The sequence below is a fragment of the Aedes albopictus genome, chromosome 2, assembly GCF_035046485.1.
Source record: "Aedes albopictus strain Foshan chromosome 2, AalbF5, whole genome shotgun sequence".
NCBI classification, from domain to species: domain Eukaryota; kingdom Metazoa; phylum Arthropoda; class Insecta; order Diptera; family Culicidae; genus Aedes; species Aedes albopictus.
The window spans coordinates 311,842,198-311,866,199 of NC_085137.1; the positions used below are offsets into that span (position 1 = coordinate 311,842,198).

General features: G+C 39.7%; 1 protein-coding gene and 1 long non-coding RNA gene across 2 annotated transcripts; one reads left to right on the forward strand and one right to left on the reverse strand.

Annotated features, from left to right (window-relative positions):
* Nucleotides 1–2,692: 2,692 nt before the first annotated feature.
* LOC134286674 (uncharacterized protein K02A2.6-like) lies at nucleotides 2,693–5,032 on the reverse strand. Its single transcript, XM_062848327.1, has 3 exons — nucleotides 4,747–5,032; nucleotides 3,829–4,700; nucleotides 2,693–3,688 (listed from the first exon to the last, which is right to left on the reverse strand). The coding sequence occupies exons 1-3, from the start codon at nucleotides 5,030–5,032 to the stop codon at nucleotides 2,693–2,695; spliced, it is 2,154 nt and encodes a 717-aa protein (XP_062704311.1).
* Nucleotides 5,033–12,543: 7,511 nt separating this feature from the next.
* On the forward strand, nucleotides 12,544–13,705 carry LOC134287161 (uncharacterized). The gene is made up of 3 exons (XR_009997086.1): nucleotides 12,544–13,053; nucleotides 13,110–13,199; nucleotides 13,263–13,705. It is a non-coding gene; the product is annotated as an uncharacterized LOC134287161 (long non-coding RNA).
* Nucleotides 13,706–24,002: the final 10,297 nt, after the last annotated feature.

Genomic DNA, 24,002 nt, shown 5'->3' on the forward strand with positions numbered 1-24,002 from the left:
TTATTTCATCTTGTGACACAATTCTTATACTGTTGAACATTAAATTTACATTTTCATGAATAGTACATATGCATACATTATGTATACCAGTAGAATCAAGTAAAATACAATGCTTTGGTCGCAACTGTGTAAATACTGTGAAACCAATATTCACAGTTTTGTAGATATCTACAAAAATCATATAAGCCTCTTTGAGCGACATCATCAAAAGTCGTTTTTGAACTTGTTGTTTTTTTTTCCATTTCGAACCTCAGAAACAAAATCATTTGTTCCTGGCATTGGCCTGCTGATATCATTATCATCAAAAAATTCTCTTACTATTTGTTTTGTATCGTCATCAATACCATGCCCCCTTCTTTTTTGGTGGTACAAAGAATACCCTGTTCATAAACAAGATCCTTCACCTGCCTCGCCATATACATTGGTGCGTTAAACTCTCTTGTGATTTTATTTACCGACCAAGACTTAGGAAGTACAGATAGTATTTTAATCTGTTCGCTTCTGTCAGTTGTAGGGTGATTGAACTTATCCTTTAACTGCATAATTATCTCGTCATACGCCTCCACTTTGCCAACATCCGTTGAATCTATTCCGACGATATTTTTTCGAACTGCTTTCGTAATCTGCAATGATTTGTTTATGCGATATTCCATACTTCTCATGTTTCTAGATGAGATTGGCGATAAACTCAATGTTTCAGCAATGGTATTAAACTTCTCAATATTATGGGGACCCTGTAGTTGATCTGTTGACGGAATTGACTCCAATGATGGAATAGATGGTACCATATCTGTAAGATAAAAGTTAAGGTTAACAATATAATAATGAATGCAGTGGAAAGTTAATGATAGTTATTTATGCAACGAGTTGCAAAAATGAATTTTTTTCGCACAAGTAGTACATTTATCCAACGAGGCTTGCCGGGTTGGATAAATACGAAGAATACTGAAAAATGTAGTTTTGCAACGAGCTGCAAAATGAGTTATATAAAAGAAGCTAACACGTTGAAGGCTTACTTACCCAGCTCATGTTCGATTTGTTGACCACTCGTTGACGGTTCTGGTTCTGGGACATCATGATGTTGCTGCCCACTAAATCAGTGGTGCTCAGGCTGGAGGATACCGCGGGCCAAATTTGCAATTCGGGATCGACCTGCGGGCCGCATAAACATCGATGCACAAAAACAAGAAAAAGAACAATTCTAAAGCATATTTATTAAAAATCTGAACTGTTCAGAACTTGTGTGTGAAGATCAATCCTGCCATTAGGAAATCACCCATTGCGCTGGCCGTAGTATACCAACGAACGCGTCTTACCTGCCGGCTGCTCGCTTACACAATGAATGCTTCTCTCGGTTGGGTAGCTGTGGAACAGGCTGTGGAACAGGGGTGAGTGTGGGCTGAGTCGATATAAAGAACACACAACATAAAGTGGCGCACGGCAGATCGACTCGCTCCACACATCCACCTTCTCCCCTGAATCTATTCTGCATACATTACCATCTATTACCACGTGTTTAAAGACATGCTTAATAATGCATCGAGTTGCCAACTCGATGAAAAAGTAGTCTGCCATGATTTCTTGCCAACCAAAAAAAAAGTAGTGTGCCTTGATTTTCATTTTGACAACTTTGCAGACACTTGAAATCATTTTAAGACTGTATTCCAAGGCAAGAGGACGCGAAGGTCATAGATAATCAAGATCAAGATGGTCAATCAACCTAAGAAAAATACGTCAAGAAATCGATCAATGCCTAGTAACAAACATATTTATTGTAAGTATAAAAAGTCGATGTAACAGGATGTAACATTTAATAAAAAAAACATTTATTTACCTCCAACTATTCCTCTCCTAGGGCTTTGGATTCTGCTCGAGCTCCCGGATGTAATCGGAGAGATAGGAGGGGGTCCTTTTCTCACGCGCTGGACGCTGTTCTCGATCGCCATCGGGAGAAACCTCTGGATTATGATCCTGCTCGCCTGTTGATTGCTGCTGTCGCCATTCCTGGACCTTTTTCGTCTGTGATACGTGACGCTTAAGCTTTTGGCCTTCGGAATCGCAGAGGACTAGACTGCCGTTACGTTCGTCAGAAACCACATACCGCTTCGAGCCAAATCTACTTTCGCCTTTCGACCTCGTTTGACGTTCGACGATTACAGTATCGCCTGGCTTAACTTTGCATGCTCTGGCTCCCCGTCGAGCATCTTCTCGGGATTTTGAAAGTAACTTTGCTTCACGATCTCGAACATCCAATGAAGCGAAACTAATGATTCGATAAATTCCGTCTTCATTCTGTTGCACCGATAGTGCTCCTAGTGCACAGGGAGAGGCGTCCGTGTACAGGTATGTCCGATCGTATTCAGAAAAGTATCCGAGAGTAACCGTTGAGTGGATAATCCGGTTTTTGATAAGCTCAAAGGCTTTCTCCTGGTCTTCTCCCCAGCTCCATTTTTGTGATGATGCTACCGTCCACAATGGACTAGAAATGTCCGCAAAATTGTTTATGTATGGGCTCACGAATGATGCCAACCCAAGGAAACTCCTTAATTCCGAGGCGGTGGTCGGTCGCCGGAATTTCCGAACATCACCAACTTTCGATTCCTCTATGTTGAATCCCTTCTCATTTAGCTCATGCCCCAGAAATCTGATGTTTGTTCGATCAAATTCGCATTTATCGGTATTTAACGAGAGGTTATTCGACCGCAAGATTTGTAAGACTTGCGAGACTCTTTCTCAATTCTTCAATCGTCCCGGCGAACAGGAGTATGTCATCAATGAATACAATTTTATTCTTGACATCCTTGAGAATACGCGTCATTTCTCGCTGGAATATCTCCGGTGCGCAATTGACACCGAACATTAGGCGGGTGAAGCGGAACATTCCATTTTCCGAAAGGAACGTCGTGAGTTCTCGTGATTCCTCATTCAACTCGATGTGGTAAAACGCATTGGAGAGGTCCAGCTTAGAAAAATATTTGGCACCATGTAGTTTAATTCTCATTTCATCGATCGATGGCATTCTGAAGTACTCCCGTTTGATGGCTTTGTTCGGGGCCCGCATGTTTACCACCAAACGGAAGTCCTCTTTCCCCTTTGGAACGACAGACATGCCACTTATCCATTGAGGAGCTTGCGTTACCTTCTCGATTATTCCCCGTGCCTCCATTTCCTCAAGTCTTCGTCGTGCGCCCTCGCGGTATGCGGCAGGAATATTATAATACGCGTTGCGTACTGGAGGAATTGAATCATCAACACTAAACTTCACCTTCACTCCGGGCATTTTTGGAAATATCCCAGATTCGCAAGTATTGATCGTTCCTCCAACCTTTAGAAGTCCCATGTCGCTGGCTGTTACCCTTCCAAGCAAGGATCGCTTGCCTGCTCTCACCACAAGAAAATCAGCGGTAACAGGTGGTTTTGTACTGCCAACTGCTTCGACAGTAGCTGTAAAAGCGTGTTCGACTTCCATTGGTTTGTTGGAAGCGTACGCTTGCAAATTCCGATTGATGGTCCTTTCCAGTGGGATAAGTTTAACCTTACCTGCCCTCAGCTGCTGTTCCAAGTTGTCCCAATCCGCTCCACCCAGGACGTTTACGTCTGCACCCGAATCTATCAGGAACTTGATCGGATTAGATGAACCGACGCGGCAATCAATCAGTACATCTTGGAGCGAAAGGGCATTGATCTGCTGTAATAGATTCCAATTAATAAGGAAACCCAAGGATTTGTATTCATGTAATTATTGCAGTATCAAATTTTATTATCAAAATATTTCTCTTCAATGTTATGAATTCATTACTTTAACATTTTAGGTTACTAATCCATTACCTGATCCTTGGAATCCTCGATCGCTGCACGAGCTGAGACCTCCTCATCTTTGACTACGTTCACACGATGACCACGACACGCCACCGCAAAATGTCCAACCGCACCGCAAGAATTACAGTTCCTCCACTTCGCTGGACACTCAGAACCCATGTGAGACGAACGGAAACATCTTGGACATCTGTTCCGACGAGTCATTTCCACACGAGGATGTGCTCTGCCTCCATCAGCGATCGTTCTGTTCGGACGGAACCTCTTGGATGAATTACCAAATCGCTTTTCTTGCTGTTCTGCTTTGCATTTGAATCGGTCCTGAGAACCACGATACTGGCCGGCGCTGACTGTGAACGTGTTGGATTCCGTTGCCGATGGCGTAACTTCAGCCTGGAATCCCTCGGCTCGAGTGGCCGACTGTACGATGAAGTTTGAGTCGTGACCGTACATCCTCGCAGCTTTCTTGAGTTCCTGATTACGGAGCCCCCTTAGAAGCTGAGTCCTAACGAAGCGGTCCTGGTCGTCGGGGCTGTAGCCGCAGAGCTGCACCTTTCTTGACAGTCTTGCATGGAAATTAACAGCGGATTCTCCATCTTCCTGACGCATGTTTAGAAAGCTCTCATGTTCCGCGGCTGGGTCAGTCATGGACTTCAAGTAGCGATCAATGTTGTTCTTGAAGACCTCGAAGCAATCGTCACTGTCCGGATCCGGGCGCAGCTTGGCGGCACGAACGACGCCTTTTAGCTCCTCGCCCATGGACAACAGGAGCAGCTCAACACGTCGTTTTGGATTTTTCACATTCGATAGCGATGATGCTAGTTCAAAATCTTCGATGAAGCACATCCATGGAGGCTGGTACGTTTTTGGGGAATGGGGTGATGCTGTCCCAACGGATATTGCCTTCAGTAGCAGTAATATCAGACGAACCACGCGGTACGCTGGCCAGAACGGTCGACGAATTTCCTGGATGACTATCGTTACGATTACGCAGCACTTGGATGACGTTTTCAAGTTCCTTCAACTTGTTTGCTAGTTCCAGTTGGTTATCCGGTGCCTCCAGATTACGAGATTCTTCAACCTGTCGTTCTTCGATGATGGGTCCAGAGCAAGCACGTACATACAACCCGCTTATACCTTCCGCACTAGCTAGTTCATCGGTGTCGTCGTCAGAGGAAATCGACGGAGCACGCACATACTTTCCCGGTGTAGACATCTTGATTTTGGCAATTGAATTCCAGAAAATCTGAGAGTAACAATAAAGCATTACTAATTAAATTCACGTATTCACATTATTCTAACCAAGCTGGCGTGTGCAACGTCAAGATGTACCATCAACTATTTCCGACTTGTAGCAACATTAGAGGTTCTTGAAATTATACAACTTTTGCGTAATTGATTGCCCAAGCTTGAAAAAAAAAATACGTTTATCTTGTTTTCCTAAATCAACAACTTCCAGCGTCCTTAAAACACGCTGCTCTTCCGTGGAATTCCTTAAGTTAAATAATATGTAACTTTCCTCAAATCCGTACACGCTATTTCCTGCGGTCCTCAAAACACGCTAATTTCTGCGGTCCTCAAAACACGCTAATTTCTGCGGTCCTCAAAACACGCTAATTTCTGCGGTCCTCAAAACACGCTATTTCTGCGGTCCTCAAAACACGCTAATTTCTGCGGTCCTCAAAACACGCATTTTCTCTATGGTCGAAAAACAATGTCCCAGCGGTCCTCAAAACTCGCTTTCGTATCCCGTAATCAAAATTCGTCAGCGGTCCTCAAAACGCGCTATTATCCCGTTTCCCCGAATCAACTTTCTCAAAGGTTTTTTTTTGCCTGTTTTAATTCTTCCCATACACATACACGTCTAACTTTCCCAACACACACACACACGCGCGCTTTTTTAATTTAGTATTCCCAAGCGTAACGCTGGCGTTCCGCTATTCCGTACTAACGCGCCAAACCAAACACTATTTTCTCAACAACCACTTTGGTAGACATCTTGATTTTTGCACCCGCCGCAATTTCTTCGCCAATTGACCTGCGTAATGAGTGATTTCCTTCAAACTGAGTTCAATTATCGTTTTCCTGTTCGATTTGTTTTCGCTAGGAGCGAAAAACCTGTCACGGTAGCCAAATGTGAAGATCAATCCTGCCATTAGGAAATCACCCATTGCGCTGGCCGTAGTATACCAACGAACGCGTCTTACCTGCCGGCTGCTCGCTTACACAATGAATGCTTCTCTCGGTTGGGTAGCTGTGGAACAGGCTGTGGAACAGGGGTGAGTGTGGGCTGAGTCGATATAAAGAACACACAACATAGAGTGGCGCACGGCAGATCGACTCGCTCCACACATTGTGTAAGGATCCAACTTTATAATCTATTACACTTAGTGGAGTTTAATTTAGATTCATAAGTTTGGTTGAGAAAAAACGTTTGAGCTTCAAATTGAAATTCAAACAAACAATTTATAAGTTGCCCCTAGAATTGCCTTGAAGCCACTTCAAAAACCTGTCAAGCAGCTTTTACAAGAATTTCTTTTGAATTGTGAAAGTCTCTTAAATAAAGACAAATCAATCAATCAATCTTTTGAATAGCTCCAGAAAGGTTTGCTGGATTTTCTCTGGATTTCTTCTGGGCTTCAAGAAATTTGAAGTTTCTTTTACATTTCTAGAAATCTCTTGGAACACCTCCAAGAACTCCTCTTGGATTTGCCTTTCGAACTGCCCTGAAGTTACTTCAGAAATTCCTCAATAATCGTTTCCAAGAATTTCTCCTAGAATAGCTCCCGGATTTTTCCGAAAATTTTCCAGGAGTTTCTTGAAGATTTTAGTAAATTCTTTCCATAAGTCTTTTCTGAAGTTCATTTTTTTTATTTATGTGTATTTTAACATAACGCTAATTCTACACTTGATACTTCATCATTAAATTTCTTCAAAAATTAGATTTTTAACAATTGTTTCCGGAAGTTTCTTCAACATTGGAATCCGGAAGTTGCTGCATAAGTTGCTTCAAATTTATTGTTCAAATTTTCCTCAGGCGTTCTAGGCATATTTTGTGTCTTGATACAGTTGGTCCTGGAATCTTGTTTGTAGTTACTTCAGAAGATTCTCTTTTTGTTGCTCGAGGAATTTATTCTAAAGTTGTTTAAGAAATTTATGTTAGAGTGGCACCAGAACATTTTTCTAGGAGATGGTCCTATAAGTGCCATGCAGTATCGCCACAACTTTTTCTTTGAGTTTCCTCAGGTTTATTTTCTCCAGGATGATTTGAGTTTCTCCATATATTTCGCTTAGTGTTGCTTAATTTTTTTTCTCCAATAATGTTTCTTGGAGTTTCTCCAAAAATGTATCCAAAAGTTTCTCCAAAAGGGCACAGGAGACGCTTTATGAATCTCGCCTGAGATTTTTTTTCTTTGAGTTCGTTCAGGAGTTTCGCTTGCACAATTCAAATTGGATTCGTAGGTTTTGTTTCGAAAAATGTATGAGTCTTGTAATAGAAATTTAAACAAACAGTGAAAATTAAATAATATTGGCAACCAAGTTGAGATTAGTTGAGAATTTTGTTAAAAACTTCGTGCTTTGTGTTTTTATGTTCTTCGGAAAGGCGAAATGTGAAATATTTGCTCAGCGTTGCATTGACTGCGCTTAAAAACTGCAACTAATTTTTAAATGATTCAAGATTGCATTTTTAACAAACCTTCATTTGATTCGTACCACTTATAAATAACTTTAGGCTGGCTTCGTGACTTAGCTGAAATGCGGAAATATTTCGGAGTTGCGCTTTCGTATCTTAACAGAACGGAATGTTCTTTTTGTTTATTTATCATTCAATTTGTGTTCAACACTTTGAAAATTGATCAGCATTTTTTTCTTAATAAATTTAACGAGTTATTTCAAATAATCGTTCAAAAATGTCGATTCATCTTGAAGTACGCCGCGGGCCGCATCTTAAGGCTTGGAGGGCCGCATGCGGCCCGCGGGCCGCAGGATGAGCACCACTGTTCTAGAGTGCTGCTGCGTGAATATGGGTGCATTGCATTGTCGCATATGACACAATAAGTTTCATTGCATTTTGAGATTACAAGATAACCTTCACTGGTTTAGTTTGTTTTAAAAAAAAGACACTGAAAAAATAATAATTTGGACATGAAAAAGTTTTTGTTAGAAAAACTTTTTTTCCTTAAAAGTGCCCATCTTGTGTTGTATGGACGGTTGGTAGGGAACATAATTACCTGTCTTGAGACAAAATTTCATCAAAATCAAAAAATGGTGTTTTTTTTTTAAATCAACTTTGAAGGGCTCATTTTGGATTTTTTTCAGTATTTTTTCTTAAAATTTGACTTATTTTGTGATAATCACCCATACAACACTTTTTTGTAGGAGTAGTCATTTTTTGATTAAAAACATTTTTAAAAAATCCATAAAAAAAGTTTAGCCCTTTTCAAAAGTCAGTCCAGATAAATATTGAAGAAACTAAGTATGCAAAGTGGCTTATCTAGTCTTGGTGTACATACCCAGAAAGTTTCATTGTAATCTGAGAGGGTGCTGCCAACTCCGAATACGATTTGGGGCGAAATTCGTCCCCATCTTCATTTAGGATGTTGTTGCTGTACGACGGCCGCACAGTGTTCGAAATCGATGATTTTATGATCAAAATTAAATAACTTTTTTTAGGTTGGTTCCAGAGGTTTGGCGTGTTCTACAAAGTTTTTCTGCATGTTAAAAGGCGTCTTTTGATAAAATGTAATAAATGATTAATCCCCCTAGAAGTGAGATAAAAAAAATATTTCTTCGAAATATTTTTTTAGAGGTTTGACGTCTTCGGCAAAGTTGTAGCCCATAATAAGAGAACAAAAATCGTAGAACATGTCAAAGCTCTATCTCTTACGGTTTTCGAGATATGAAGCGTTTTGTGCGAAGTACCCCTAAAACTAGTTTTTTCAGTGTAGCTTCAACAGATAAAATCCTACAGTTTTGTGACGTTCTACAAACTTGTTCAGGAGGTCGAATTACACATTTCTTCCGAAGATATCAAGTCATTATATCTTAAAACATAAAAGTTATAGGCAAATTTATCATATTTAAAGGTGTACTTTCACCTTAAGTAACTATTTCCGGCGCAAAATGGCGCAGATGGCTCAGTCGGTAGTTGAAAGATTAGACTTTTTACTATCACTTGGGGGTAGAAACCCTCGTGGGCAATAGTGGGAAAGGTGGTTTAAATACATGACAAAAACTAATTATTTTGCCTGTAATACAAGCAAAATAAATAAAAAATAATAATAATTAAGAAGCTCACAGTAATTTTTACTGCACTGTGTTTCTTCCGGCAATATTTTACAACGTTTTTGCTAAAACCAGTGAGTTTTTATTACTAAAAATTAAAACATCAGAGAAAAAAATATTGTTCCCGAGAGTTATAACTAAAGCTAGTTCTATATAAAAGTATTGAATTTCTTCAAACTTATTACAACATATCTATGCCCTATAAATGACAACCTACTCAATAGTCATAAAACTGAAGGGCTACGGTGGTTAGAAAATCAAATGCGTTTTGATAAATACCTTCGCAGTTCTTATTAAGGTAGTTTTAATTTTACATTCTTCAATACATATTTTGACGATTTCCTGATGAAAATAAAGTAAATCTTTTATATCAAATGATCAATTTGATATAAAATTTTATTTTCAACCCGATTTTTGTGAAAAGTACTGTTAAAAATATCAACCCAAGCAACACACATGTTATATAAAAGTTACGAAAGCGCAAGTTTTGGTTGTATAGAAGTTTAATTTACGTTTTTTCAACCTAATGTTAGAATTACGTAAAATAAACTTCTATACAACCAAAACTTGCGCTGCCGTAACTCTATTATAACATGTGTGTTGCTTGGGAATTAACTCATGATGCAGACGATGGGACGTAACATGTAATTGGTTAACGTCAAGAGATTAAAAATAATGTTTGAAATTAAAAAAAAAACTATCGCGTTATTTTCGGCACCCCTGTATTTTATTGATTTATAACTGATATATTTCTATTGCTTCCCAGTTGTAAGTCAAACTCTGGATTACCGAAAAAGCTGTTAATCTGCTATCGGACGAATCAAAACTTCTCCTGATGTTTTCCGATACTGATTCCGTAGTTGAAAAGTCAAACAACAAATATAAATATAAATACATGAAAAAATAACAAAAAATCTACTATGTGTTTTGATGTACATCTTGAACTGTTTAATATTTCCTTCTTCCTATTTCTAGCGCTACTTAACTTGAATATTGCCCCAAAAAAACTTCAAACAGGTAATTTTAAAGTAACTTTATCAGAAATTGTCTGAGCATCTGATAGTAAACAATATGAATTCAAAATCATGAATAAAATATTTTGTTTGGTAATAACAATGTTCAAAAACAACACGAATGCAACTTTGGAGTAGAGTGTCGCTAATTTAAGTAAATAAATAAATAAATCATGCTCAAAAATGTTGTAAAATATTGCTGGAAACAACGCAATGCAGTAAAAATTACTGCGGGCTCATAAATGATTAATTTTTATTCATTTTTCTTGTATTACAGGCAAAATAATTAGTTTTTGTCATGTATTTAAACCACCTTTCCCACTATTGCCCACGAGGGTTTCCACCCTCAAGTGATAGTAAAAAGTCTAATCTTTCAACTACCGACTGAGCCATCTGCGCCATTTTGCGCCGGAAATAGTTACTTAAGGTGAAAATATGATAAATTTGCCTATAACTTTTTTGTTTTAAGATATAATGACTTGACATCTTCGGAAGAAATGTGTAATTCGACGTCCTGAACAAGTTTGTAGAACGTCACAAAACTGTAGGATTTTATCTGTTGAAGCTACACTGAAAAAACTAGTTTTAGGGGTACTTCGCACAAAACGCTCCATATCTCGAAAACCGTAAGAGATAGAGCTTTGACATGTTCTACGATTTTTGTTCTCTTATTATGGGCTACAACTTTGCCGAAGACGTCAAACCTCTAAAAAAAATATTTCGAAAACATAATTTTTTTATCTCACTTCTAGGGGGATTAATCATTTATTACATTTTATCAAAAGACGCCTTTTAAGGACAATGTATTTGGAGTACATAGCTCAAAATTTCTAGAGCACCGTTTTTTAGAACCGTTGAACGGATTTGGATGAGAATGCATCACGCTAATTGTTCAGTGGTTGTTAACAGCATGATGCATTTTAATTCAAATCCGTTCAACGGTTCTAAAAAACGGTGCTCTAGAAATGTTGAGCAATGTACTCCAAATACCTTGTCCTTAACATGCAGAAAAACTTTGTAGAACACGTCAAACCTCTAGAACCAACCTAAAAAAAGTTATTTAATTTTGATCGTAAAATCATCGATTTCGAACACTGTGGGCCGTGGCGACAACCAGGCTTGACAGAAACTCCCTCGCGAGAAAATGAGGAAGCGGTTTCGGCGACTTTCTGAGGAGTGAAAACAAAACTCAGAAATCAAAACGCTAATCCTCAGCAGCACCGAGCGCGAGCTTGCCGCGCAGCGAGGAGTTCGTCCAACACTCATAATTGCTTGTTGTGTTTCTCACGTCCACTCACACTCAAAAAGCTCTCGCGAGTTCCACTCCCATACAAAGAAAAACTCTCGAGGCGAAAATCGCACTCAAAAACCCGAAATAATCATCGGCTCTTTTTTCGTTCCCCTCTTCCTCGCTCAGTTTTCATTGCCTCTCTATTTGGGGTTCGTTCGCTCCCTCGCGACGAGGCAAAAGAAAAACACCGCTCTAGAGCATGTTGCAAAACTCTTTTGATTTCGAGGAGGATTATCAAGCCTGGCGACAACTTCAACAACGAAAAGGAATTGCGATTGGAAGCTCGGTAACAGCTTTCATCATGATGGGTGAAAAATCTCTCCATAAGCACTGATGATGATAAAAACGAATTCTACGCGCTGCCTAACCCATATTTACCCAGAGTTCTATTTATCGGACAGTTCTTTTGAAGTGAATACCTTGAGAATAGTCAGGATCTGGGAAACCGAACAGCTACCGGAGGAGTGGAAGGAAGGGGTATTCTGCCCTATTCATAAGGAAGGCGACCATTTGGAATGTGAGAACTTCAGAGCAATCACTGTTTTGAATGCTGCTTAGAAAGTGCTATCCAAGATCATCTTTCGTCGTCTGTCATCTATAAAACGAATGAGTTCGTGGGAAGTTATCATGCCGGCTTCATCACCGTCCGGTCGGCAACGTGAATACCAGGTCCCAACGCATCACCAGTTCATTGACTACAAAGCGGCATACGGCAGTATCGACCGTGCAGAGCTATGGAGAATCATGAACGAAAACGGCTTTCCTGGCAAGCTGACTAGACTGATTAAAGCAACGATCGATGGTGTGCAAAACTGCGTAAGGTTTTCGGATGAACTATCCAGTTCATTCGAATTTCGTCAGGGACTGCGACAAGGTGATGGACTCTCTTGACTACTCTTCAACATCGCTCTGGAAGGTATGATGTGACGAGCCGGGCGCAGCAGCCGGCGAACGATTTTCACAAAATCCGGTCGATTTGTGTGCTTTGCGGACATTATCATTTGGAACGGTGGCAGAGCTGTACACCCGCCTGAATCGCGAAGCAGCAAAGGTCGGACTGGTGATGAATGCCTCAAAAACTGTAACCGTTCGGTTCCAATATTTACTTGGCTCCACCGCAAGTCCATTTCTCCCCCTTTTCCCCTACAATACTAGGAACGTACACACTCACTTGATGCAAAACACGAGTGAGTGCGAGTTCCACCTTCACACCTTACCAAGTGACAGACAATTCGAGCAGTTTGAGCTCGAGCAAAAGACCGGACAGCCCTGTTGTCGTTGTGTTCACTCACAGAGGGCACCACATGTACAACAGGGTGGGCAAACCAAGAGCATAACAAAAAGCGAGCATAGCCGTAACAACGCAACATTATGAAAAATTGCGTGATAAAAAGGGAATCGGGACGGGGGCAAATTCTCTTTGTACCGTGATCCTCGAAAGAATTAGTAGTGCGCGCGTGTGTAATTGTCTAATATTGAGGTTCGAATTGTTTTACAATACCTCTTTGTTTGGTGAAATGTTTAATTTCTTTGTGTTGATTCTTTTATTCAATAATTTAGGATCAGTGTCGTTAAAGTCGTAAAATTGTTAAAAATTGTTATAACAAAAATATAGTAGTTACGAGTGATTGTTAGAATGTTAGTTTGGTTAGTATTTGTTAAAATAAAATTATTCCTATATGTTAATTGTGTTGATATTACAGTTAAAAGAACAAAGTACGAAACAAACTAGTACGAAAAACGACAAATAAGAACGAAAAACGAACAAACAAGTTAAAAGTTAGTAGAAAAAGGTAAATGTTGACTGTTGAGGTTAGGAAGTGTGACGTTACTGGGTATTAATCCGTGGTGCCCAGGTCCGTGTCAATGGGCCTTTTTCTTTTATCCTTTTCTCGAGTGTGATTCCGGTGATGTGCCTCCCGGACGAGTGAGCAGTGACGTTGTAACTTCGACGAAAGAACAGTGTTCCGGCAGCAAGATGGCCGGAGTGATCCTGTAAACCGGCGGCTGGCCCGTTTACAGTTGTGGTGTTCTCGGTCCGCCATTGTGAATCCTCGAACTGTATCCCCAACCACGAACTGCATCTCCAAGCAATCGCCATCTTCCGTGAACCGCTCGGATGTTCCAGTACAACCGTAAGTCAGACCAGCCTCCTTCAACAAGTTCAGGCCGAGTCGGCCAACCATAGCCACACCCCACCTCACGGGTGGCCAAGATGCCGTTATTTCAGACCACGACAATTGTTTGTTACCTGCATGCATGCCTGTACCCTATATAGTGACGTCACAAATAAAATTGTAAAAGCTAGCTCCAGTGTAGCTAATTATTGAAAAGAGCCTCCCAGAGTAGTTGGGCCTTTCACCAAGTTCTCTTTGCATGTCGTCTTCCGGATTCATAAAGGAACCGTTCAAGCCTCGTTCCTTCGAGGATCATTGTGTGCATAGATACCCCCCCCCCCCCTTTTCAGCTCCGGTTTGCCTGCCCTTCGTATCTGTGTCCTCTGTGAGCAGAGCTCCCGCGTAATCTGCTCCTGCTCGGATTGATAATCTAGATCTTGGCTATGGGTGTGTAGTAATGCCCTTAAACGACTCTGTAGATTCCAATCCCCTATGCCGTGAGCTAGCGAGTTACAAAACAAAGTACCGTCAAGGCACCATTCACCGTGGATCTAAGAGGATTCGGGGCAAATAAGGGCTGTCATTTGACACCAGTCTTATAAACATTGTTGGTGCCGCTTTTAATTGCCTCCATTATAGGTTCAAATTAAAGCAATATCCACAGAAGTAGAAAATTTTTCACAAAATTTGGTGATATAGTACAATTAGTAAAGAATAGTAGGGTCGCCTAATTCCGTGGTAGGTCACCATTCACCGTGGTAGTAGGGACCCATTCACCGTGTATGAGAAATTTTATTCTATTTTGTTTAAAAATGATCAAAACAACCCAGCCAAGGGAATTTTCTTCGTTTAAATTCTTTTCAAGTAATAATTTGCAAGATTTTATTAAAAAAACGAATGTTCAAATTTTCGATTGTTTCTAGATATATGGGACAATATGGGGCACGGTGAATGGAGACCATTGATTTTTAGGGTACCCATTTACCGTGCCTTTTTGTTTCAATTAAAAAGTATGAGTACTCGTACTTTCTTGTTAAACTTACTTCTGTAATGCAAAATACATACCTGATATGTGAATTGATTTGCTTCTTGGTGGAATAAAAATGTTACTACATTTAGTTTATCGTTTAAATCACCTTAGCGCAGTTTTCGTTTTTTCACTATGAATGCAGTGAACGAGCAGAAACCACACTTTAGTGTCAAAATGATACTTTTAAATGTTTCTAATGAGCGTTTTGACATGGTAACAATACATTAGTGTTGTATTGGTGAAATTGAAGGGAAATTGTCATATCATTCAATCATAATATGGAAATAATGAAAAAATATTCGAAGGCACACGGTGAATGGAGCCCCCACGGTGAATGGCGCCTTGACGGTACATGTTGGTAGGCGGAACCGAACACAACCGGATCTGTCTGGATAGTAATGTTACGATAGACGGGGATACCTTCGAGGTGGTGGAGGAATTCGTCTGCCTCGGATCCTTACTGACATCATCAGCGGAAGTCGGGCTTACTACGGGCTCCAGAAGAAGCTCCGGTCTAAAAATTCACCTACGCACCATATGCACCATGTACAAAATGCTTATAAGACCGGCGGTCCTCTACGGACACGAGACATGGATCATGCTCGAGGAGGACCTCTCCTCCAAGTACTCGGAGTTTTCGAGCGACGCGTGCTGAAGACGATCTTCGGCGGTGTGCAGGAGATCGGTATGTGGCGGAGAAGGACGAACCACGAGCACGCTGTACTCTACGGCGAACCCAGTATCCAGAAGGTGGCTTTGGCCCAAAAGTTCTCTACCATCAATCGGCGTGCCGATGACCGTTTTGGTATGATATGGAGCGACTCAAGCAATCGGAGATTGCCTTAGCGTAAAACGTTGAACCACAGACAAACAGACGTAACACTCTGATAATTCTCATCGTACTCTGATTTACCGGTCTTTTTCAAAATTTGATTGTTGGTCAACTGCCCAACCGTGGCGCTCGCATAGTTTTTGTTCGAATTTGACGTTTGCTCACTACCGCCACCTAGTTGGTGGTCGGCCAAACGTAGTCCTTTTAGCATTGGGCGAATATGTTTCCGTGACTATGATTTGAATCGAAAAATGTTCGAAGTGTTACGTCTGTTTGTCTGTGGTTGAACCATTGTTTCTGTATGAGGGTGAGCTAGACGTGACAGTTGGAGTACAGTCAAAGAAGCCAAATCCTAGAGCCACTGAAGAGGAGAAAAACGAAGCGTGGGTGGTAATACTGCTACTGCAGCATGGAATCCGGCAGAACGTGGAACGATAAAAACAGAAACAGATGGTGGGTAAGTGTCTCTTTCGGAAGGGAAACGCTGGCTGGGAGAAGCAGATGCAATTGGAACTGCTGAACTGCGTTATCAAGATATATGAAGGTTCTACCAGAAGCCCAAAGCAAAACTGTAGCGTCTCCATGACATGGACAGGCACCTCTTGGTAAATAGACGTGGGGTGATTGAAAGGTGGAAGCAGCACTTTGATGAGCACCCAAATGGTGCAGAGAACGTAGACACCACTACAGGATATCAGGCGGACAAAAATCAGAAAAGTGACTTCCACTAATGCTTGTTCTGAAATTTTCTATCGATATTAAACATATAAACTAAGAGAAATCTTGAATTTCAAGTTTCTAGCTGATGTAGTTACAAAGATATTGAGTATCACAGTTGAGTAAAGCTAAAAAATGTTATTTTCGCAAAAAAACAACACATAATTTCGAATCGATATTTTCTAATTATTATCATCATTATCTATTGGTTTCAATACATCATTGGTAAGATAATGATGCAAGCTTTCCAACAAACACGTGGTTTTGTGAAATAATTGAACCATTGTATGAAAAAAAGGTACAAGAAGAAGAAGAAGTCGAAAAAGGCATGAGATTCAAATTTTGATAATCGGCATCTTTTTTCCCAAACATTCCCAGGCTCAAAATCAGTTTATGGTCAAGCTTTAGGTCTACTCTAATGATTTGTATGCGAAATGCTGCGGTAAATTGCGGTCTTGGGAGATTCAGCGTTTTTCACGCACGAGACCGCCCGGGCGCACCCCTTGAGATTAAACGACGATTCTCAAACATTCTAAGCAAATTCCCTTGGAATTCATTTTTGAAAGTAACTACACAATAGTGTTAATCATTCTAAGCACAAAAAACAAAATAAAAATTTAAAAAATAAAACAATTTCAAACTTTTCATATATTATCAGTTAATTGACCATATTGAAAATACGCCCTTTTCAAAACTTGGTCGTGATGTTTAAAAATGTCCATAAACAATATATTTTAGTCGAACCAACTACAGAATACTAATAAATCCCCGAAAATATGACGAAAATATTTGTGTCCGCCTGCTTGTATGGGAGTCCCCCATAGTGGACACAGGGCACCAAGACAATGGAGGAGACGGCTACGTCAGTGGAGATTGAGTCTGACTTAAGTCAGGTAGTCTTTAGACTACCCTTAATTATCATTTTAAAATTTTCGTTTGAACAGAGGTCTTTAAGGAGCTCCCCCCTTTATTTTAATTCTACATAGTACATGGGCATTTTGATAGCTCTGGATTCTGGAAACAATGCATCTTTGACCGTATAACCAGGAATATGTTAAGCAAAAGTCACATAATAGATCATCTCTGAGATATTTTCATTGAATTCAAATTTATGTAAAATGTTTTTGCAAAAATTAAAATAAAATTTTATCTTTGAGCAAGAAAAAAACATACGCTGTTGGCTATGCACCCGCCTAAAACGTTAATCTGATTCAAAAGTAAAATTAATTATAGAAACGACCCATCGTAAAACTTCAACCTCGATCGGTGCCGATAAATAAATTCAAATTCATCCCTCGCTAATAGTTTGACATCGATGGGTCTGTTCAACATTCCAGGTCGACTTGCCGCCACTTTGCGACCCAAACTCGTCAGGGACAACCCGACAGTGCTGGCGACGACGGCTCATCTCCTAATTAGACGAAATGGGATTCCCATTTCGGACCCGTGACTCTGAGCCCGCGTAGCGGTGTGAATATGGGAAGACGCTTCGCCGTGCAATATGCTGGTATCAAGACTGGCATAACACAAAATAGGGGAGATTAGGGTGAAAAATGTTTATAATTGGACGACAAGAAAAGATAACTGGTATAAAACATTCATCTGAAATGGTAAATTTTTGTCTTTAACTATTTTTCCAAAATGACGCACTTTATACCATTCTCTCTTCTGTGATCTACCGAGAAAACGCGGGGTGTGGCTCTTTCGCACGCTTGCTTCTGCGTCGTTCGGGTGAGATACCGAAATAAAAATTAATTAATCGCCTGCTGTGCCAAACATAAGGGAATAAAGTCACACTTCCCAGACCCATAAAGTGAGTGCGTGCGTGTGCTGGTCGATCGAGGCTGATCTTCTTCGAGCCATGCTGGTGATAACAAACGACTCGACGATAGCCATACGTAGGTATATGCGTTCCGTGTTTCGTTGGACCCCGTTGTGAAGCTGTCACATTAGAGATCAATGGATGATCGGCACAGATCGGCAGATATGTTTTGGACAAAGATACGGTTCAAATAATGCTTTGTCTTAAGGTAAAACTGGATGCGTTACTTATTTTTTTGGTGTTGATTTTTTTTATTAAATAACGAAGCATGTTTTTTTTTTTCAAAATCAGTTCTCATATTCATTTAGAAGAAGGATCAAAGTATCTTTTTTTTTTCTTGTGGAAAATGGTTTTCATTTAAAAAAAAATATTTTTTGAACAAATGTATATGGAAACCGATTTGGAAAATATTGCACCGTTATTTAACCTTTCAGTACTCGCGCCAATTTTTGTAACGCGAGCAGTCGCGCGTTGTACTTTGTACAACACCCATACATTCTGAAATATCTCAGGATCCTGATTGTTTAGAGGAGGACTGTCTTTGGCAAAGTTGTTGTAAATTTCATGGGCTACTTGATGCTGACAAAGTTGGTTCGTAATACGTCCACTAGGCGGCGCTAGTGAGCAATATCATGTCATATCTTATATCTCAGGATCCTGATGTCTTCGAAAGATGGTGTCTTCGGCAAAGTTGTTTGGTAAGTCAACGGCTTACAGATTATTGGCCGTTTAATTGAAAATTCCACCACTAGGCGGCGCTAGTGAGCAAATAAACTTTATATCCTATGTATCTCGGGAACCTGATAACTTAGAAAGATGGTGTCTTCGACAAAGTTGTTTGGTAGGTCAAGTACCGAGGGGCGGATCACTTCCAAAACAACTGAATCGAAAATACGTTTTGATAAAAATGCGTTACAAAATGCTCCAATGCATTGAAAAATGCATTTGAAAATGTAATGCGTTGAAAAATGCGCCAAAATATCCAATGCGTTGAAAAATGCCAGGAATGCATGGCGAAATTTTGACGTGTTTGAAGTTTCAATACACAATTTGTTGAAAAATACGCCAATGCGTAGGAAAATGCGTGTTTTTTACCAATGCGTACAAAAATGCGAGCATTCTACCAATGCGCATAAAAATGCGTGTTTCCTTTTAATGCGTAGAAAAATGCAAGTTTTTGTCGATGCGTATAAAAATACGAACAATTTTATCAATGCGTTGAAAAATGCATGCTGTAAAATTTTGACAGGTGTTGTTCAATTTTAAAAATGCGTACCTTAATGCGCCAATGCGAATACCAATACGCGAGGCTGAATCGAAAATACGCTAGTGATTCGCCCCACATCAAGTACTTACGGATGATTCGCAGTTAAATTTGAAATTTTATCACTTGGCGGCGCTAGTGAGCTCGTAAATGTTATATAGTATGTATCTCGAGACCCTTATTACTTAGAAAGGTAGTGTCGGCAAAGATGTTTGGTATATCAAGGGCTTATAGATGAGTGACAGTTTGATTTCAAATGCCACCACTAGGAGGCGCTAGTGAGCATGTAAATTTTTAATCTCATGTAGCTCAGGATTCCGATTAAAAAGGCACGGGACACCCATATAGCCGAAGCGGAAAACGCACGGGTATTCCCCAACTAACAATCACTCATTTAACAGGCACCATTATGACAAATAAATTCAGCATGATGTTGAATAACATTTGAATTATTTTCCCGTACAACCTATGTTCGGGTTTTGTTCACACAAATTTGGAGAAGTTATACAGCATCATGTTGTTTACCAACTTAATTTTTTGTTGTTCAAAGCGTTTTACAAATGTACAAGAAAGTTGTTATTAAGCTTTGGCAAAAATGACTGAAAATAAATAAAATGCAAAAATGTTGAACTCTCACGAGAGTAATTATTTTCTCTCATGTTGAGAACACCTATTATGAAATAAGAATTACATATAAAATTACCTAAATCCGGATTAGAACTCGTGACCTGTCGATTGCCAGCCGCATGCCTTCCTATCTGCGCCATCCTAGAGATGGTGAGATGCAGCACCTAAAGTAAATCATAATCTTCCCATGACTCAATAATGATCACTCCCAAACTTGTGTTCAGCAGTGGTGAATTAGCACAGCACGTGGTAATCAACTGAACAACGCCTTATACTTCAACAGCTGTTCAGCGTAAAACACGTGTTTTCCATTCTGATTTCGCTGTCAGTATTTTTATCGCACGGTGAGAAAACTTGTATCGAATGCGGCCAAAAAGTGTTGGTTCTTATTGAAGATATTGTTTCCAGACGAACTAATTGCGATATGAATATGTTTTTATTTTTATTATTAAATATCGATCTTTAAAAATGTACGACAATATGTGGTGCGGTATGATCTTGGACATGGTTCATTCACAGCATCTGTTCAGGTAATCTACTCATGCTAAGTCGAAGATCCGGTTAGCATTTTTTTTATTTATGCTTTTGTCATGGAATCTTGATATTATGTTCAATAAATAGTGCATAAGGATGTTTAGGGATACTTGAAATGTGTCGATTTCTGAATGCTGTTTGATTATCTAGGTGACTGTGGGAACAATATCAAGTAAACACGACAGCACTGAAATGTCAAATGCATCGATCCAAGCGTCTCGTACAATCGAGCTGCTGCGGAAGATAAAAAAATATGATAATCAAGTTATAAGATGTCTTGTTACAGACTAATAATAATAAATAAATGCCTCATTTTTACGTTGATTACGTCTCTTAGCACTCAATGTTCAATTCTATTCTGTTTTATTTTATGTGATTCGTTTAAAATTTTGGTTCTTTAATAACTTGGTTGTCTAAACAGTTTTAGCCATGATTTATCCCATAATCCGAACAAAGTTCCGAGTCAAACTATGACGGGCTGAAGGCGTTTATTTGACAAGTGAAAAGCAAGTTGTTCAGGAGCATATGCTTATCGATACATCAGCTTAATAAGATGCAGACAAAAGTTTTGTTAAACTCTTTTGTTAAGAAATCATTGCTTGTCGAATAAATTTCTTGTTAAACTTTTGAAAAGTGTTTTAATTTATCATTGTTAATACCGATGAGGAAAGTCAAACATTGACTATTTTCTCAATTGAAAAATCATTTAAACAGTTATGTGTAAAGCATAGTTTTAGTTCAGCTATCATTACCATTATTGAGCAATAATTCAGCAAGCTTGCTTGTTTGTGACTTGCAATTGTTAGTTGGGTCAGCATGACCATGCTGAGGGTGACGGGTTCGATTCCCGGTCGGTCCAGGATCTTTTCGTAAAGGAAATTTCCTTGACTTCCTTGGGCATAGAGTATCTTCGTGCCTGCCACACGATATACACATGCAAAATGGTCATTGGCAGAGGAAGCTCTCAGTTAATAATTGTGGAAGTGCTCATAGAACACTAACTTGAGAAGCAGGCTTTGTCCCAGGAGGACGTTACGCCAAGCAGAAAGAGAGGGACACCGTCTTCAGCCAGAGGCTGTACAGACTGAACAGAACTTAACACTAGACCATGGACACGACATACATTACATTCACCAGTGGATAGCATGGCGTGGTTACACGCTTGGTAACGCTAACCGAACGGCCACGAAGCTCCACTTTACTCAGAAAGATGGTGTCTTCGGCAAAGTTGTTTGGTAGAACAAAAACCAAATGGAGGAAAAGTTACCTCTCGTGCCGACCTTCTAAAAGATCGAAAACTTACAGATAGTTGTCCGTTTGAATCGTAATTTCATCACTAGATGACGCGTGAACATAAAAAATGTATATAGGGTATGTGTGCCATCAGTAATCTCATGCTCCCATTTTCATCCTATTCGAAAACAGGCGATTACAGCACCGATTGACTCCGTTCTTTTTGTTTTCATGGGTGCTCACTTCTAACAAAAAATACAAAAATAAGAAACAAAACAAACAGCGCTTCAATCCTTTGTTTTTCGTGGGATGAAAATGGGAGCCACATGCTTAATAAGGGAACCAATACCCTACCTGGGAAGTTGATATCTTTGGCAAGGTTGGTTGGTAGATCAAGGGCTTTCAGTTGATTGACCATTTGATTCGTGCTTCTGCCACCAGCAGACGCTAGTTGTAAATTTGCATGAGCATGAACGTGTTATTATTCATCTAGAAAAAAATCAACGAGCTGTAAATTTTTATACTTCCGAAAGTTTTCAAAATTTGAAAATTACACAACTAGTTGATTATAATTTGTTTAAATTTGCACTTGATTGATTAATTTTACATGAAGTTAAAGCGCTTAGTAAAATATTCAATATCTGATCGTCCTATTTCAATATACTCTTGTTGTCAATGTCACGGGATAAGTACATCCATCCTTTATCCATCAAACAACAATTTCGAAGACATCATCTTTCTAAGTAATGAGGATCTTGAGATATATGAGGTATAAAATTAGAATCCTCACTAGTGCCACCTGGATGTGAAATTCCACATCATACTTGTCTTCATCAGTTAGTGTTTGATCTACTAAACTAAGCAAAAGACATCATCTTTCTAAGTAATCAGGGTCCTGAGATGTATGAGTTATAAAATTTCAATGCCCACTAGCGCCACCTACATGTGGAGTTTCAAACCAAACGGCTCTCCATCAGTTAGTGTTTAACCAACCAAACAACTTTGCCGAAGACACCATCTTTCTAAGTACTCAGGATTCTGAGTTATATGGGATATAAAAATTACATGCTCACTAGCGCCGCCTATCGGTTGAAATCTGAATTTCTCAGATCACCTCGCGAAGGCCCTTGATATCCCAAGTAACTTTACCGAAGACACCATATTTCTAGATCATTTAGATTTTGAAAACTGGAGGTTTCAGTGTTCGACTGTTTGGATGCACTAGATGTTGGAATTCTCGGCTATGCAGTCTCCAAACTCCTTGGAACGACAACGGGTTCAATTCGTCCCTACGTTTCGGCAATGTTTATTGCCATCTTCAGGGGAAAAATCATTTGGTTCGTTCTGTGTCTATAGTCTTTGCTAAGCGGAATGTCTGATTGGAATTTTTTGGTAGTTTGTACATGTGGTTGGGTTTTTTGAAAATATATTTCACTTATTTGTTGGCACTGTACTGGAGAAATTAGTCTATGATAGTACGTTCTTCATATTGCGATTTTCAATTTTCCGCATTATAAGGAGTTATACTGTTCTCAAAAAATGTCTTATAATATTCCAAATAAGATTCCTGTAGAATACATTTGGGGTTGACATCGACAGAAAAGATGGTTTCAAAGTAATAGTCGATAATTCTCATGTGTTGTACAAAGTACAACAGCGCGATTAACGGAAGGTTAATAAAAAAATAAAATAAAAACCCAAAGATACATATGTATCCAGTTTTGCCTTAAAGGGGGTTTCTTTATAAAATTGAAAATTGAAAAATGCAGTAGGCAGTAATGACGTTTGCCGGGACAGCTAGTAAAAACTATCTGTTATTCTCTTTATATCGTGTGACTTATTATTTTTCTTTTACTCATAACGAGGATCGAACTCATCATCTCTGCAATAACAGTTCAATATTGAATAACGGGTTAATTCAATGAAAACGAAATCCCAAACATGTACGACGACGCCTGCCTGACCGTCTTTCAGTTCCTCATGTATACCGCCCGCCCACCAGTTCATTGATAAACGAAAGCGCGTTTCGGTGTGACTTTTGCATGCCACGCAACATCGCTGCAACGCCAGCGGCTTGGACCGCCATCATCAGAGTTCATTCGTCCGACTAGCTATCGTGGCCCCTGCCTGTGTCAGCTAGCATCCGTTGTCACTGTGTTTGGCGTAGCAGCGTAAGCAGTTATTTTCTTTAATGTTATTGCCTTTATTAGCATTACAAGTTTATTTATTGCCTTTATATTGTTTGCGTAGTATGTGATTTGAAAATTGCCGCACTTTATTAGCGTGGTGCCGTCGCCGCTGCTGTAGCTATTATCGACTCCACGCTTTACACGTTGCCAGCGGCTTCCAGTACGCTTATTGAAGAATAGGTACTTGCTGCCCACAAATCATTTATTAACGAACTGGAACGCAGCAGTAGG